At 48.2% G+C, this 16,530-nt stretch overlaps 1 protein-coding gene across 8 annotated transcripts in view; it reads right to left on the bottom strand.

Annotated features, from left to right (window-relative positions):
- EGFL6 (EGF like domain multiple 6) overlaps nucleotides 1-16,530 on the bottom strand; it is a 56,847-nt gene that overhangs the window by 19,646 nt on the left and 20,671 nt on the right. For 6 of the 8 annotated variants that reach the window (XM_058712459.1, XM_058712460.1, XM_058712462.1 and 3 more), the window contains exons 2-5: nucleotides 14,040-14,152; nucleotides 8,220-8,312; nucleotides 3,764-3,883; nucleotides 757-876 (exon numbers count right to left, since the gene is read on the bottom strand). In XM_058712459.1, coding sequence (XP_058568442.1) covers nucleotides 757-876; nucleotides 3,764-3,883; nucleotides 8,220-8,312; nucleotides 14,040-14,152 — 446 coding nt within the window. Of the gene's footprint in view, nucleotides 1-756; nucleotides 877-3,763; nucleotides 3,884-8,219; nucleotides 8,313-14,039; nucleotides 14,153-14,337; nucleotides 14,600-16,530 lie in introns of those variants that run through there. The other 2 variants (XM_058712465.1, XM_058712461.1) reach the window with 2 other exon arrangements.

Raw genomic sequence — 16,530 nt, 5'->3', positions numbered from 1 at the left:
TGATTTTGGGATACTTAGTTCACATAATTTAGAGCAACCTTTAAAGACCACGACAAATTGGTTACTTGCTAACTTAAACAGTGTACAAGGGATAGACTACTCTCAACAGTTTTAGATCTAAAAAAAAAAAATAAGTAAATACATTAAAAACAATTTTTTTTAACATTTTATTATTTATTTTTGATAGAGACAGAGCATGAGTAGGGGAGGGGCAGAGAGAGAGGGAGACACAGAATCTGAAGCAGGCTTCAGGCTCCGTGCTGTCAGCGCAGAGCCCGACGCGGGGCTCGAACTCACGGACCGCGAGATTGTGACCTGAGCCGAAGTCGGCCGCTTAACCGACTGAGCCACCCAGGCGCCCCAGTAAACACTTTTTTGTAGGAAAATATTAGTTAGAACCCAAAAGGGAGTCCAGTGGCCCTTGGGATTTTATCCACTGAATGGCAGTAAGTAGCAGGTTTCTGTGGGATGGTGATCGAACTGAAACATACAGGGTAAATGTACTAAAGTAAGATGACCTGTATCCTTTTTCCCACTATGACATTAGACAACCCCCAAATAATAGAGAAGTGTGCTTTCCAGCGTCCTAACGGGTGTCTAGAGTATATGTGGCTGATGGTCTCAGATATGGGCATAAATCTGTACTTTCAGGAACTTTCGGTCCAGTCAACAAGCAGACTTGTGATGAGTGAGAGAGAAGGAGGTCAGTAAAGGGGAAAGGAGGAGGAGTGGAGGCCGGCCCTCCTGCTGGGCTACCTGTACAAACTCTTCCATTAGGCGCCAGGCGGAGCCCCGAGGACGGACACAGACAGCGAGGCCCTTCCTCTGTGTCTTCGCAGCTGTACTGGCAGCTTGTCATGGCACATGTCCTCGAGTCTGAAAACGTAGGCAAGGATTAGCCGAGGTGATAAAAAGCACTTACTGAGGAACCATCTCTGCATTCTAGGACATTCGGTGGGACACCTGCAATGTATTATAGGATAAACATCACTGTCTGAGACCCAAATGGAATCTGGGCAAGGGTGGCCTCTTGGTGGCCCCCACGGTCTGTTCTGCGGGCCGGTGTATTGAATTTGATCATCTTTAGGTCGGCACGTCCCCGGCAGTTACCAGAGACTGCATCTTCCTCTCCTCTCGCACATTCTAAAGTCATTTTAAAAAAAATGTTTATTTATTTTTGACAGAGAGAGAGAGCCGGAGACACGGAATCCGAAGCAGGCTCCAGACTCCGAGCTGTCAGCACAGAGCCCGACGCGGGGCTCGAACCCACGAACCGCGAGATCATGACCTGAGCTGAAGTCGGACGCTCAACCGACTGAGCCCCCCCAGGCGCCCCTCCTCTTGCACATTCAAATCACTCTTTATGTCACCCGGCTGGCGTCGCTACGCTGAAATGCAACTTCCGATGGAGATGATCAGTCTGAGTAATTAGGGCAAACAAAAATCTATCCCTTGTACACTGTTTAAGTTAGCAAGTAACCAGTCGTTCACATGGCTGTATTAAAACATGCAGCAAATAGGACCGATCGGCTGCCCGAAAGTCATCCTGGACGCCTTTTCCCCTCGCCACTACCGTCGTGGAGGCTGGAAAGCCAGTTACGTGTCTTCACCCCGGCTTCCTCTGCAGCAACAAAGGGTGGCCATAGGACCCAGCCGTGGCCAAAGAGATATACAGAGAAGTCTCCTGGAGGGAGTGAGGCTTCCCCAAACATGCTGCTGCATGACAAAAAGGGACAAGGACGAAAGAGTCATTCACTCATTGACATCACTCGCCTTTGTCTAGCACGCCTCAAACGCGTGTGTGATACCTGGAGCTGGGGCAGCCATCCTGTGACTATGAGGTCACAAGCATGAGCATAAAATCCATACCCTGAGGATGGCAGAGATGGGGGTCCTTGCCGAGCTGTTCTAGAACTGTGGGTCTCCCGTTTTTTCAGTACCTGAGATAATTTAGGTGGATTTTCCGGTTACTTGTTGCTACACGTAACTTGTCTCCCATAAATGCATTTCCCTAGCACAGGCCTACTATGTAGGGATCACGCGTGTCTACTATAGGCAAGTATGGTGAATATACTCCCTTTATCCACCATGGGCATCCGTAACATGCCCATCACTCAGCAGGACAAGAGAGACTGCTAGGAACCAGGTGAAATAAAATTAGGAAAGATGTCCAGGGCTCCCTGGACACTCTGGGCTATAAACAGGGAGGCACAGGCAACAGCTTCCATATACAGAAATAGACAAAGAGGGTAAAGGATACATACACAGGTCAAGGTAATGTAACAAACACCCACCAATGGTAACATTTCTAGTTTATACTCTTTTCCTCTTGAGTCGCCTCTTAAGATTAGTCTTCAACATTTACCTAATTCTATCTTTCCGTTTGGGAAAAGATACCTTTCTTGGCACTGGTTAGGCTTTTCGAGGAATGTTTCAGAAACATCCATTAGTATATATCTATTTAAAAGTGTTAAGTGATCACTGTAAAAGCCTAGATGGTAATTCCCATGATGGGGTAGGGAGGGAGGTTCTGACAAAGTTCTGTTTGGTAGGTGTTACAGGGTTATTCTCGCCTTATGAGAATTCATGAAGCTACATATAATATAAAATATAATATCATATGGATATATATATATATATATATATATATATATATATATAGATGGATACATATATATGGAGATATATATATATGGAGATATATGTATATATATGGAGATATGTATATACACATACACACACACACATACATACTTGTCTTTGGTGGGTTTAATTTGTAATACTAAGGATTAAAAAAAAAAAAAGACTTTGAATGTCTGCTTTATCTCTTAAGCTTGCTTGCCAACAGAGGATCTAGGTGACTGGTGGTATTGGGCGCTTTGCCAAGAACCGAAAGCACAAGGACCCGTCAGGAGAGCAGCAAGCCACGCACTAGCCAGGACTGTGACACTGTGGCAAAGCCCCGGATGGGCTAGGGAGTCCTAAGACTCTGTAACCACAGGGAGCTGGCAGAACACCTAAGCTCCAGGTTTGCTGGGGACAGCAGGACAGAGCAAAGAGAGATGGGAGAGGGGAGGAGGGGAAGAAGGGAGGAGGGGGAGAGGGGAGGAGGGCAGGCAGGCAGGGAGGATGGGTTTGCCTGTCGGTTGTAACATTAAACCGAAAAAACCTTCCCTCTGAATAAATGAATAGATATACCCTCAGTCTCCCACGGGACATGGGTTTCTCTTTATCAAAGAAGGGCTTTTCTTTTCAGGAATGTGAATCGGAACTTATTCCCAACAAGAGTCACTAATCTTTGGGCATGGGGCAAGGGGCGTGAGAAAGGCAGTTGGTGGGAAGAAGATGGGAAGTGGGTGGAAAGAAGATGTCCCAAGATGGAATTTCAATGTATCACCTTCCCAAGGCAATATGCTCATTTTCAGGAAGAAACCCCATACAACCCTGCATATAGAGATATGTAAGTTCTTTTTCTTCCCAGTTAGCTGTTTTCTTTAAAAAGCCAGTGTCCAGAATAGGCAAATCCAGAGAGACAGAAAGCAGGGTAGGGACTGGGGGGGAGCTGGGGGAGGAGGAGTGGGCAGTGATTGCTGATAGACACAGGGTTTCCTTTTGGGGTGATGCGGATGTGGTGACGGTTAAAATGGTGAATTTCACGTTTACTTGTTTTACCACCTTCCCCCCCCCCCACCCCCCAACTGCTCAGATGGCAAGAATCTAGTCTCAAAGGATGACGGAGAGCAGCCTGGCTGTTGAAACTTACTCGCACACGTGGCATCCGGCATGAGCACGTGGCTGCTCAGGCAAAAGCACCTGTAGCTCCCGTGTGTGTTCACACATCTGTGTTGGCACGGCCGGGGTTTTAGTCCACACTCATTCACGTCTGCACGGGGCAGGGGGAAAAGGGAGAAAGGTTAACCGGATTGGGCAACATCAAGATGTAGGATTGGGTTGGCCTCCCTGGCCCCCACCGGTGGGGGTGGGTACAAGGGGCAGTGAGTCGCCTCTTCTCCAGTCATCATGAAAACTCCATCCTGAAGGACGAATGAGCGTGCGGAGCGAACAGGATGATCACGCACCATCGGAGGGGAGGCAGACGCGCACAACCACTTTGGACAACTGTTGGGCAGAATCTACCGAAGCTAGATACAGATTTACCCAAGGACCTAGCAGTGCCTCCCCTGGGGAGATCCCCAACGGCAACATGGATATGTGCCCACCAAGAAAACATGTGCTAAAATGATGACAGCACAGAGGCTGATATATACAGGGCTTGAACTCATCAACGGTGAGATCATGACCTGAGCCAAAGTGGGGCGCTTAACCAACTGAGCCACGCAGGCGCCCTGACAATAATGCTATTCTTAATCGCCCCAACCATCGACATCCAAACATGTCCCAACAGAAGGAACACTATATGGCAATGAGACTGGACAGAGTACAGCTACAAACACAATGGATGAAGCTCACAGACGTGAGAGCGAGTGGAAGAAGCTATGAGACAAACGAGTACATTAAAAATCAGGCAAGGGGCGCCTGGCTGTTTCTGTCATTAGAGCCAGCGACTCTTGACCTTGGGGTGTGCATTCGATCCCTACATTGGGTGTAGAGATTACTTAAAAATAAAATCTTTAGGGGCACCTGGGTGGCTCAGTCGGTAAAGCATCCGACTTCAACTCTGGTCATGATCTCACGGTTCGTGAGTTCGAGCCCCGCGTCGGGCTCTGTGCTGACAGCTCAGGGCCCGGAGCCTGCTTTGGATTCTGTCTCCCTCTCTGCCCCTCCCCCACTCATTCTCTCTCGCTCTCTCAAAAAGAAATAAAACATTAAAAATTTTTTTAAAAAACTAAAACATAAATAAATAAAATAAAAACGATACAGGAGGGAAATAAAACGATCACGAGGAGAGGAGCTTATCTTTGGAAATGTGGTCACGTGGGTCCCTCATAACTTAACTCCTTGAAGGAAGACACAGAAAGGAGAAAAGAACCAAGTTGTACGTAACACCAAAATTCAGCAGGGCAACAGGCAAAGCGTATCCTTGAAAATAAAGAAGTGGAAATTGGAGAAAGCTGATGAGACATAATGGGAAACCCAGAAACGCCCCATCACTTGGCCTTAACTCAGAGGTAACTCACGCGTCGCTTGGAAGAAGCATTTGGGGGAAAGACGGCATAGCGGAGGGCTGAGGCCTGTCACCATTAATGGATACATCCGGGCTTTGATCAGGCCACCCTGGGGGGCAGAAAGGCTGTGGGGGGGAGACAGACAGTTCCAGACCTGAGCCGACTAGACCACTCCCTCGACACTGATATTTTACTGGGAATCGAAAACCAGCAGGAAAGATCTCTTCTCTATTCCAAATCTCTGGTGGAGCCATTTCGATACAGAATCCAAGACACGAGGGAGAAACAGCTTTTCTGGCGCGAGCCCCTCCGGTGAGGGACACTGCTGCATGACGACTTAGAAGAGCACGATCTGTGACTCACGTCTCTCCAGCAGGTGGACATGGGGGGTAAGCACCGTAGGGCACCGGCCTCTGTGCTGGTGGTGGGATGGAAGAGGCTCAGAGGTCCCCGCAGAGGCCGCAGGCCCAGCAGTCCCCTCGGCCTACGTAGCTAATCTCTGGGCTTAACAGCAAGGCCTGGGGATGGCGGAGTGGAGTGTGCCTGCCCTTCTCTGGGATCCCACCTGTCCATCTGGAATCCCGGCGGCCTGAAGGGCAGCTCAACGTGATCTGCGGCTCTTTGCTCAACTGCTCATAGGGCTGGGGACACTTTCTTCAGGCCAGGGTCTCTCAGCCGCAGCACTGTCGACACTTGGGTCAGAGCATTCTTTGTGTGGGGTCTGCCCTGTGCACTGGAACATGATCGGTAGCATTGCTGGTCTCTACCCACCAGACGCCAGTAGCACCCCCCAAAATGCCTTCAGACACTGCCAGATGTCCTCGAGGGGGAGCTTCCCAGATTTAGCAAGTAAAAATATGGGATGCTCAGTTAAAGTTGAATTTTATTTTTTTTTATTATTTTATTTTATTTTATTTTGAGAGAGAGAGAGAGAAGCAGGGCTCACCCAAAGTGGGGCTCGAGCTCACCAGACGAGGGACTTGAACTCACAAATCAGGAGATCACGACCTGAGCCAAAGTCAGATGCTCAATGGCTGAGCCACCCAGGCGCCCTAAGTTTGAATTTTAGATAACTGACTAATACTTTTTAATTTTATTTTTATTTTTTGAAATATTGTTAATGTTTATTTATTTTTGGGAGAGAGAGAGAAAGACAGAGCGTGAAGGGGGAGGGGCAGAGAGAGAGGGAGACACAGGATCCGAAGCAGGCTCCGGGCTCTGAGCCATCAGCACAGAGCCCGATGCAGGGCTCAAATTCATGAACGTTGAGATCATGACTTGAGCCAAAGTCAGACATTTAACTGACTGAGCCACCCAGGCACCCTGACTAATACTTTTTTAGTATACCTATGTCTTGTGCAGTATTTAAAACGTTCATACACTATAATATTATCTGTTGTTTATCTGAAATTTAAATCTAACTTGAGATCTCTATTTTATCTGGCAACTCTTTCTGGGGAACAAGATTGCCCAAATTGAGAACCACTGTTCTCATTATTATAAATACTCTTTAATATCCTCAAATAGCTTATGACAAGTCACAAAGTATCTTTTTGAATACGCTAATTATAATTAAAGATATGCATGTCGGGGCACCTCGGTGGCTCAGTTAGTTAAGCATCTGACTCTTGATTTTGGGTCAGGTCATGAGCTCGCGGTTTGTGAGTTCGAGCCCCACGTTGGGTTCTGTGTCGACAGCGCAGGGCCTGCTTGGGATTCTGTCTCTTCCCCTCCCGCGTGCTCTCTGCGTCTCTCAAAATACATAAAGTTAAAAAAATGTGCACGTCATTCACCCCGACAATTCTATTTTCAGACATTTTTCCTATAAAAATACTCAAGGGTACAAGGATATGCAGAGACTGACATCCAATTTAGTATCGCTTGTAATGGTGAGGAATCAGAGACAAGGTAAATGAGAGCAGGTAAAATGATAAATGTAGCTAATCTCTTATGATAGATGATAAAAATGTTTTTTTTTTACACAAATGATAAAAGCATTCGCATCGGGGCCTAGGATACAGCCTTAAAAAGCACGAGCTAGCTCTGTATGCACTAACACGCAAACCGGCCCACGAGAAACATCCCTGTCTGCACCATCACAGAAACAGATCACAGGTGCTCAGTTCGGCAGCGCTGTGGCATCGAGGACAAACTGTTAATGCTGGTTAGAGGAGGGACCGGGGATGGGCACTCCCACTTAAAAAAATGTGTTTTTAATTTTAATTTTTGAGAGAGTGAGAGGGGAGTGTGCACGGGGGAGGGGCAGTGAGAGAGGGAGACAGAGGCAGTGAGAGAGGGCTCACGATGTGGGGCTTGAACTCACAAGCTGCAAGAGAACGACCTGAGTCGAAGTCCAATGCCCAAGGGATTGAGCCACCCAGGCGCCCCACTCCCACTTTTTCATTTATATCCTTTTGCATCGTTGGGTTGTTTTGCTTTTTTTTTTTTTCCAATAAAAATATGCATTTGGTAGCATAAAAACACAATGAAAATTGTTTTATGTATTTATTTCATTTATTTTTTTAACCATTGTTTTAAACGTTTATTTTCGAGAGAGAGAGAGAGAGAGAGAGAGAGAGAGAGACAGAGCATGAGCAGGGGAGGGGTAGAGAGAGAGACACACACAGAACCTGAAGCAGGCTCCAGGCTCTGAGCTGTCAGCACAGAGCCCGACGCAGGGCTCGAACTTACAGATCACGAGATCGTCACCTGAGCTGAAGTCGGACGCTCAACCGACTGAGCCACCCAGGTGCCCCACAATGAAAACTGTTTCAGAAAAGAAAAATTGTTTAGAAAAAAAAATATTCTAGAGGCCAAAAAAGGCCAAAAAAAAAAAAAAAAAGGCCTTTTGTCTGGCATCTTAACAAAAAGATCAGAAAGACTTTTACATTTTTCTAGAAGAGATGGATTGAAAAGTCTAGTCCTGAAACCCTTTTCATTCTAAGACTCGGGTTAAGTCTACAAAATCCCGGGCGCTGTCCTGTATCACAGAGACCCCCCCCCCCCCCCCCCCCCCCCCCCCGCCAATGATTGCATTGCTTCTGAAAGCCCCGGGGAAAGGTTGGTACTGGGACCCTGGCTTGTGGTACTGACCTTGACTGCACGTCTTTCCGGTGTATCCCGGGAAGCATCTACATTTGTTCGGTCCCACGCACTCCCCGAACTTGCATCCGGGTTCACACAAAGCTGTGGAAAGGAAAGGCGTTTTGAGCAGGAGATTGTACAGAGAAATGCACATGTGTGACACTCAGCAGCCTTCTGTACGGCACAGAAATCCGGGGGGGCCGTAGAAAGGATGATGTGCTGCTCCCTCTCGGGTCTGTTTTCCCCTTCGGGATGCTGGGGAGCCCTCTGCCTGCGAACGAGAGCACTCGCCCCGTCCCGCACCCCCATGAACGCAAGCTTTTCCAAGTTTATCCTCACTTTGCTTAGCCCCGCCAGGCCTCCAAGTGGCATTCCAAGATCAACAAAGCCTCCCAGACCACGGCCAGATAGGTTTGCATCTAAACACAAAAACATTTAATAAAAGAAGTATAACGTGGGAGCTGGAAGAGAGTCCAGAGTAATTCTAGGTCAAGGTCCTCCTCCTTTGTGTCACTCACCTCTCTTTTCTCTTGCATATTGTTTCTCCTGTTTGTCTTTGGAATTAGCAAACCCTAATTTCTTTATAATGTTTATTTATATTTTGAGAGAGAGAGAGACAGTGCGTGTGCACGTGCGTGCAAGTGGGAGAGGGGCAGAGAGAGACACAGACAGAATGCGAAGCAGGCTCCGGGCTCTGAGCCATCAGCACAGAGCCCGACGTGGGGCTCGAACTCACGAGCCGCGAGACCATGACCTGAGCCACAGTCGGACGCTCGACCGACTGAGCCACCCAGCAAACTCTATTTTGAAAGCTGTACATTATCAGTCAAAAAGATCAGCCTAAGGATGGTGATGGTGATGATGGCGTGAGGCAGGATATGCTTTTTCTGTTTCATTATTTTGTTTTGTTTTGATGTTTGCACCCAGTCGCCTGACACAAATGAGGCCCTCGCTAAATATTTGTTTGATGAAAGAAGTGGCAGGAGAAAGAGCGAGGCTAGAGCATCTGTCTGGGTTGGGGGCAAGCAAAAAGAGTCAACGACGGTGGGAAGTTTGAGTCCGGCTCATAGGAAGGAGACAGGGAGACGAAGTAGATCAGAAAAAAAGGAAAATGAAAAAACCCAAAGAGAGGAAGAGGCCAAAGGGATAATGAACGAGAAAGGAGGTAGGTAAGGAGTAGAGAGGCCTTAGCAGCTTCTGGATCTAGTAGGAGCCCAGGAAGCAGCCAGGCCCTGAACGGCTGACTCGGCCATTGCCCAGGAAGGCCACCTACCTCCCCTCTCGTTGATTTCCCGGCTCCGGTAGGTCTACCTCTAAGCACGCCTGTTCCCAAAGACCCCAGCCTCCTCCCCCTCCACCACAGACCCTATTCTTTGTTAATGTCCACATTTATCTCCCAGTTACCCGGACTCAAAATGCCAGTCATCGCTATTATCTCTTGTCCCCAAACCAATCCGTTGCAACATCCTATCCCTCCTTTTCCACCAAGTCATTCCTCAAACAGGTCTTTATCTACCTAAAGGGAACCACGCTGCCCACAGATGTCTGGGACATTACCCTGCACCCGTCTGTCTCCCGCTTCTCCCCGCCACAGCCCTGTGACCAAGTGCTTGACTGGCATGGGGTCTCACAGCTTAGCCCCTGCTTTGGGGGCAGGACAAACTTGGTAGTGGGGTTAAAACTCAAGCTGCCCGGGGAATCAAGCCAAAGGCAGACTTCTCTTGAAACCACATCTTTGCCTGGCTTCTTTCCCTGCTTCCCAGCTCCCTTACAGATCTCTCCGGAGAGCACCTCTCAACAGACTGTCTGTCCAGGAAGCCCCCTTACAGGCTCTGCTCCTAGGAAATCTGATGTCAGATACGACATTAAGCCGATATTCCAGAAGCACAGCTCTGATCATGCCAGGCCTTGCGCAGAAGTCACCAGATATTATGAACTGCCTCTAGAATACAGTATAGGTACCATCACCATGGCCTGGCTTCATCTTCGTTCATTCCCTTGGCCTACTCTGTTCCCTAGACATAGGCAACCCTGTGGTCAAACTAGATTGCCTACTCTTCTCTAAATCTACCCTTTTCTGGGGCGCCTGGGTGGCTGAGTCAGTTAAGTGACTCTCTGATTTCGGCCCAGGTCATGATCTTGCGGTTCATGAGTTTGAATCCCGTGTCGGGCTCTGTGCTGACAGTGCAAAGCCTGCTCAGGATTCTTTCTCTCCGCCCCGCCCCTGCTAGTGCACACGTGCTCGCAATCTCTCTTGTTCTCAAAATAAATAAATAAACGTTTAAAAATTAATAAATGTGGGGCGTCTGGGTGGCTCAGTCGGTTGAGGGTCCGACTTCAGCTCAGGTCACGGTCTCACAGCTTGTGAGTTTGAGCCCCGCGTTGGGCTCTGTGCTGACAGCTCAGAGAACAGAGCCTGCTTTGGATTCTGTGTCCCTCTCTCGCTCTGCCCCTGCCCCGTTCATGCTCTCTCTCTCTCTCTCTCTCAAGAATAAAAACATTAAAATATTTTTTAAAATAATAAATCTACCCTTTCGGCCTCTTCTCACCCACGGGCACCCCTTTTTCACCCTCCAATGGTTAATATCCTCCTGATCCTTCAAAGACTACTTTGCATGACCTCTGCTTCCAGAAGCCTTCCGGGGTTTCTCTGGCCATGTGTGAACTTGAGAATTCCACAGACCTCTGGCGGGCCTCTCCCATGAAGCTGATCAGGTACCATCTTATTAAATAATTAGACATATATTTGCTTTCTATCCTTGACTTGCATCTACTATCTGATCCCAGTGCCTTCAGAACACAGACTTAAACATTCATCGTTGTTCCTCCCGCTGCGCTTAGCGGTGTCGTGAACGTGTCAGACACGCAAACAGTTCTGAGTCGTAAGTAAAATAAAAGGTGCAGAACTCTGACCAGGGCAACCTTTTATGGCTCTGAACAAATCACAAGTGAGAAGGTCAGGAAAAAATGCTTCCCGGCAAATTGCTTTCACTTCTGGAGACAAAAGAGAATTCTGCTTTCCAGTGTCTATTTTGTTATGGATGTGTTCTTGGAGAGGCAGCCTTAAGTTCAGATGTTAGGAAAAGAAATCTGTTACTTTTTTGAGCCTTGAATACCTCCGATGGCTCCCTCGAAAGTTATTTTCAATGTCGGCCAGAGAGGAAAGCCAGGCCCAGTGCCAAATAGAACATGAGAGAAATGGTGAATAATATCCCCGCTGCTCTGAGGTCAAAGCTCCAGCAAGATGTTTTCCATTTACAGTCACTTTGGATCTGTGATTCGATCAGCCAGGGTCCAGCACAGGGAAGTTTGGTTTATGTCTACAATGGCCTGAGGTTTAAGTGTCCTCCAGCTAAAGTTCTTGTTCATCCTCCCTAGATTCCTCCAGATTCTCGGTGGGAATGCGTTCACGGACAGCTCTCAGCTCCGTATCTCATCGCGCTAAGTGCCGTACATTTGAAGGGTAATGATGTCGAGCTGAGCCATCCCGCCAAGAGCTAGAAAGTGCCAGCGTGGAGTCAGGGCCTCTGGAGGAAGGAACAGACAGATGGAAGTGACCTCCCAGGTCTGGGGTGTGATTCGGCTTGTTCAGGACGTCCGTTCTCGCCTCATTACCATTCATCCCACACTCTGGCTTGGGAATCAGAGGTCTGGCAGTCGGGGGCTAATCACGCTGTTATTTGGTGCTTCAAGGAGATGACTTTACCGTCAAGAAGGACCATGCAAATTGGACGTGATACAACACGGATTTCAGATCCAGAAATCATCGCAATGCAATACCTGAACCTTGGGCTCGGGCAGCGGGGGTAGGAGGTGGGGCGATGGTCCCCCCGGCTTGCCAAACACACACAGAGAGCATTTCGCTCGAACCCTGTGCACGTGCTCTTCTAACATCTTGCTTTAAAGCCTCTCCTGCCTGTGGTAGTACATTGTCCACAAAAACATCGAGAACGTGACCGGCTGGCTATGCCATGGCCAAACTGCTCTGATTTAGGTACAGAACACACCCTACCGCCCTCATTTATTCACCAGAGACGTGTCAGTTTTATGGCAGTAGGTGCTGGGGTTTGTGCAACTGTGAGAGATTCCAGACCATGCCCTCCACGTGGTTTTTGCCCCTTTCCACCTGACTGGCTTCAAATAAAAATGTGCTGTGTCTCGAAAAAGAATACAGCAACGTTTCATTCCTGCATCACCTGGTGCTTTCGGGGACAGGAGAGTTACTGGTCCTTTCCGAATCAAGGGTGATTTATGAGGTATTTTCTACGCGTGCCAGGGAACGAGCATATCCTTCAACGCTTACTCTCCTCGTCCTCTGAAGCAGGGCGTAATCTCTCCACACGGAGGAAGGAGAGCCTCAGCCGGCTTACCCACCTTGCCCAAGGTCACAGACAGCATTCTGAGTTCTCAGGACAATGTCCTTGATCGGGACACTATAAATCCTGTCAGTGTGAGGCCCCACCCTCTTTTTTTTTTTAATTGACAAAGCCCCAGGAGAATGTTCTAACTTTACCGAGGTGGGCAAGAACGACCTCAACTATTTTTCTGGTATCTTTATACTCTTATCATCTTGGCACAAGGAGGCTGATGGTGAGAGATGTTGCATAATAATGAGCAGGTAGGAGCATTATCAGTGCCTTCCAGGGTTTTATAGATCTCAGTTATTATCAAGTTCTGTCTTCACCTGTGGTCTATCCGGCTATTTCTTAACCAGCTAGAGAGGAAGAGTTTAGGGCAGAGACAGAAAGAAGGTAGTACTGTTAAAAAAAGCTAACAGTTTTGCGCCTCACTGTTTATAATCCAGTTGTGTGTTTATCCTACTGAAGAGATTAAGGGCTTTGGGTTCAGGTATAGCCACCTGCTAGGGACATGGGGACCATGAGACCAGATTCCTGCCCTGAAGGAATGTACTCCCGGTCAGACAGCCAGCTAGGAGGAATGTGGATCGGATTCTTCTTCACTGTGACTGTGGGTTCTCATAGACAGTCATACAAAACAAAGAGGGGCGTCTGGGTGGCTCAGTCGGTTGAGCGTCCGACTTTGGCTCAGGTCATGATCTCGCGGTTCATGGGTCCGAACCCGCGTCGGGCTCTGTGCTGACAGCTCGGGGTCTGGAGCCAGGTTTGGATTCTGTGTCCCGCTCTCCGCCCCTCCCCCTGCTCATGCTCTCTCTCAAAAATAAACAAACATAAAAAAAATTTTATGAAAAAAAGAAAGTGACACAAAAGTATGCAAATCGTCGTCCTCCCTAGCCCTCCTGAAAATGATCAGAGGCCTCTCTTGGGAGTTCCCCACACATGGTCTGAGAAACCGTATCCAAAGCAAATTACGGTTCCTTAGATTGAAATCCAGACAAAAGAATCAGAAAAGTACTTAAAGTGTTTACCTATACGCACCCATCTCTTGAAATATCTAGAAACAGGCATAATGGACTTTAAAAATGTGAGTAACCAAACCATGAAGTAAATGGCTTACTTTCTGGTGTGTAATTGGAGCCTACTGGTTGGATGATTCATAATTAACAAGTCGATTTCATTAGCAATCAATTGGAACAATTATAACTAGAAGGAAGTATACCGGCCTGAGACTGACAGAAGTAACTCACAAGACCCCTCTCCTAAAGCAAATCCTGTCTAGAATGAAGGTAGCAGCCACATTTTGAATGGGAAAACATCTCACAGGAACCCGGACCTTGGGTATAGTTTTTTTCGTCCCTCTGCTGGGGAACCCACTGACAAGTTGGCGACAATTTACAGTGTCACAGGTAAAAACCTAAGGACACTGGCCTCATACTCGAGCACAAGGTGGTCTGAGTTTTTATAAAATTACCTTCACAGGCTCCCCTGCTGTTCCTTCTCCAGCCATAGCAGCAGGCCAGCTTAGTTCCGTAGCGACAGAGCCCGGGCTGCGGTGTGGACGTTGACAGCCCACGATCCTTTGCACTGTGGGTCAAGAGCCACCCGTTAGTACTGAGAAAACAGAAAGGGCAACAGAGACCCTTTCCTGCTAGTCAATGAGCAGGAGAGATGACAAGCACCTGGTGAGTTTCAATAAACCCGCCCTAAGGGCTAAATTAGATTCTGAAAACGTCAATTTCAGGTTGCCAGCCTCTGCCACCATCCCTTACCAGCCTTCCCCGATCATAAGCGCCGTCCATTTCTTTCTTCTCCAGGGTTAAAAGGAGTGAGTGACATAATCTATAAAACGAGGGAGAATGAGAGGGGCCCAAAGTCGGTCTCCGGACACTCCGCGGTGCCAATTTTCCCCTCCAATTCCGCATAGACACGGTGGCGATCCAGGTCTGTGTCTGTTTCGCTGCCGAGGGCGGTAATGTGACTCCCCGGCCCCGCTGCTTTGTCCCAGACAAGAGTGCTGCATTCACCCCACTGGCCACCTGGGAACCACTAGACAAACTGGAATCTCCACACGCCACAGGCAGTTAAGAACTGGAAGGGCTCCAGAGACCCTTTGGCAAAGCCCTCTCATGTCACAGATGAGGACACTCCAGCCCGGTGGGGGGGGGGGGGGGACAGTCATGTGCCCAGCAGAGCCGGGTGTCGGGGAATCCAGCCCGGAGCGGGTTCTCGGTCCAGACCGCCTCCCAGAAACACCATTTGCTACACTCCTTAACTGTGGAGCAGGGAGTGGCAAATGTTTCTCATAAAGGGTCAGATGGTAAATATCCTAGGCTTTGTCATAAATACGGTCACACGGTCTCTGAACAGGCACAAAAGCAGCCAGACGGACAACAGTAGGCAATAGCACACAGGTGCGCATAACTGGGTTCAAGAAACTTTCTTTATGGACACCCAAACTTGAATTTAATACACTTTTTGCGCGCCATGGAACGGTAGTCTTCCTTTGGTTTAGCTTTAACCACTTAAAAAGATGCAAACCACTGCTGGCCCGCGGGCTGGAACTTGCCGACCCCTGATCCGGAGACCGGAAAGAGCGAGCCCGGCCATCAAGCGCCCCTCAGCATTCTGGGCCACGAGTGAAGCTCGCCCACATTTACTTGCCTGCTGACCTAGTGTCGGACAGGGTTGCTACCAGCTTCTGGAAGAAAAGACCGGAGCTGTGTATTCTGTGGAGGGCTGGGATGGTTTCCTCCCGCGTGTCAAATACAACGTAAAACGTTTCCCGGGCTCTTTAACAGCCAAGGAACGCACGCGTTACCACCTGCTTTCTGCTGCACGACTGAATCTATGCAATAACACCTTACTCAAGGTCGGGAAGTTGCACAGCCTTGCGGTTTTCCCTTGCGGTCTGCCTCTCCCACCAGCCTGGTTCTTCCGTCAAGAGCCACAAAGATACGGTCTGGGACATTTCGTTAACCGAGAACACCGAACGCCAGGATGCTTTCAGTGTTTAATTTTTCTTCAAGGGGACTTTCTTTCATCTTCTCTCTAAGTTAATTTGTGGGATTTATAAGTCATTCGCTCGACCATTTAGAACTGGGTTTTTCAACCTCCACGTGGCGGACGCTTTGGGCCAGATACATCTTTGCCGCTGGAGGCTGTCCTGTGCAACATCCCACCTCTCCAGGTGTGGCAGGCGAAAGTGTCTCCACACATTGCCACACGTCCCCTGGGGACAAGACTGTCCCCCTGCAAGTGAAACCTTTACTCAGAACTTGCGATATTGCAAGCACTGTCTTAGACACGTAGAGTGATGAAAATAGACCCACTATTTTCTCTCTTAAATTCCCAATCTATTGTAAACAGATATATTGCAGTCGAGGACAGCATGGTAAGTGTCCTTTGCGATGCTTTCAGAGCTCTGACCGAGAAATGACACAGTCACCTGTCATAATCTGATATGGATATTACTAACAATTCTTCAAGGGATCCCACAAACTTTTTTTTTTTAATGAAAGAAAAAACTTTTAAAGTTCACTTACTTATTTTGGGGGAGGGGGAGGGACAGAGAGAGAGAGAGCGAGAGCGAGAGCGAGAGAGAGAGAGAGAGAGAGAGAGAATCCCAAGCAGGCTCCACGCTGTCAGGCGCAGAGCCCGACATGGGGCTCGATCTCACAAACCATGAGATCATGACCTGTGCCGAAATCAAGAGTCGGACGCTTAACGGCTGAAGTATCCAGTTGCCCAAAATAATCTCGACCCAGTCTGCACGTTACTAACAATTCCCAAACAAGAAAGCAGACCATGGAACATAAAGTGTTATGTGTGTCAGTACACACATCATGATGCACTTCAGAATCTTGGTTTAGTATTTTAAAAATTGTTAAAGTTGACATAATAAAACACAGTATGTTTTCGTATTCGCTGTTGGGAAACCATCACCATTACTGAATTCCAGAACA

The sequence above is a fragment of the Neofelis nebulosa genome, chromosome X (genome assembly GCF_028018385.1).
Source record: "Neofelis nebulosa isolate mNeoNeb1 chromosome X, mNeoNeb1.pri, whole genome shotgun sequence".
In the NCBI taxonomy this organism is placed as follows: domain Eukaryota; kingdom Metazoa; phylum Chordata; class Mammalia; order Carnivora; family Felidae; genus Neofelis; species Neofelis nebulosa.
Note: the sequence above shows the minus strand (reverse complement) of the source record. Positions and strands in the feature narration are given on the sequence as shown.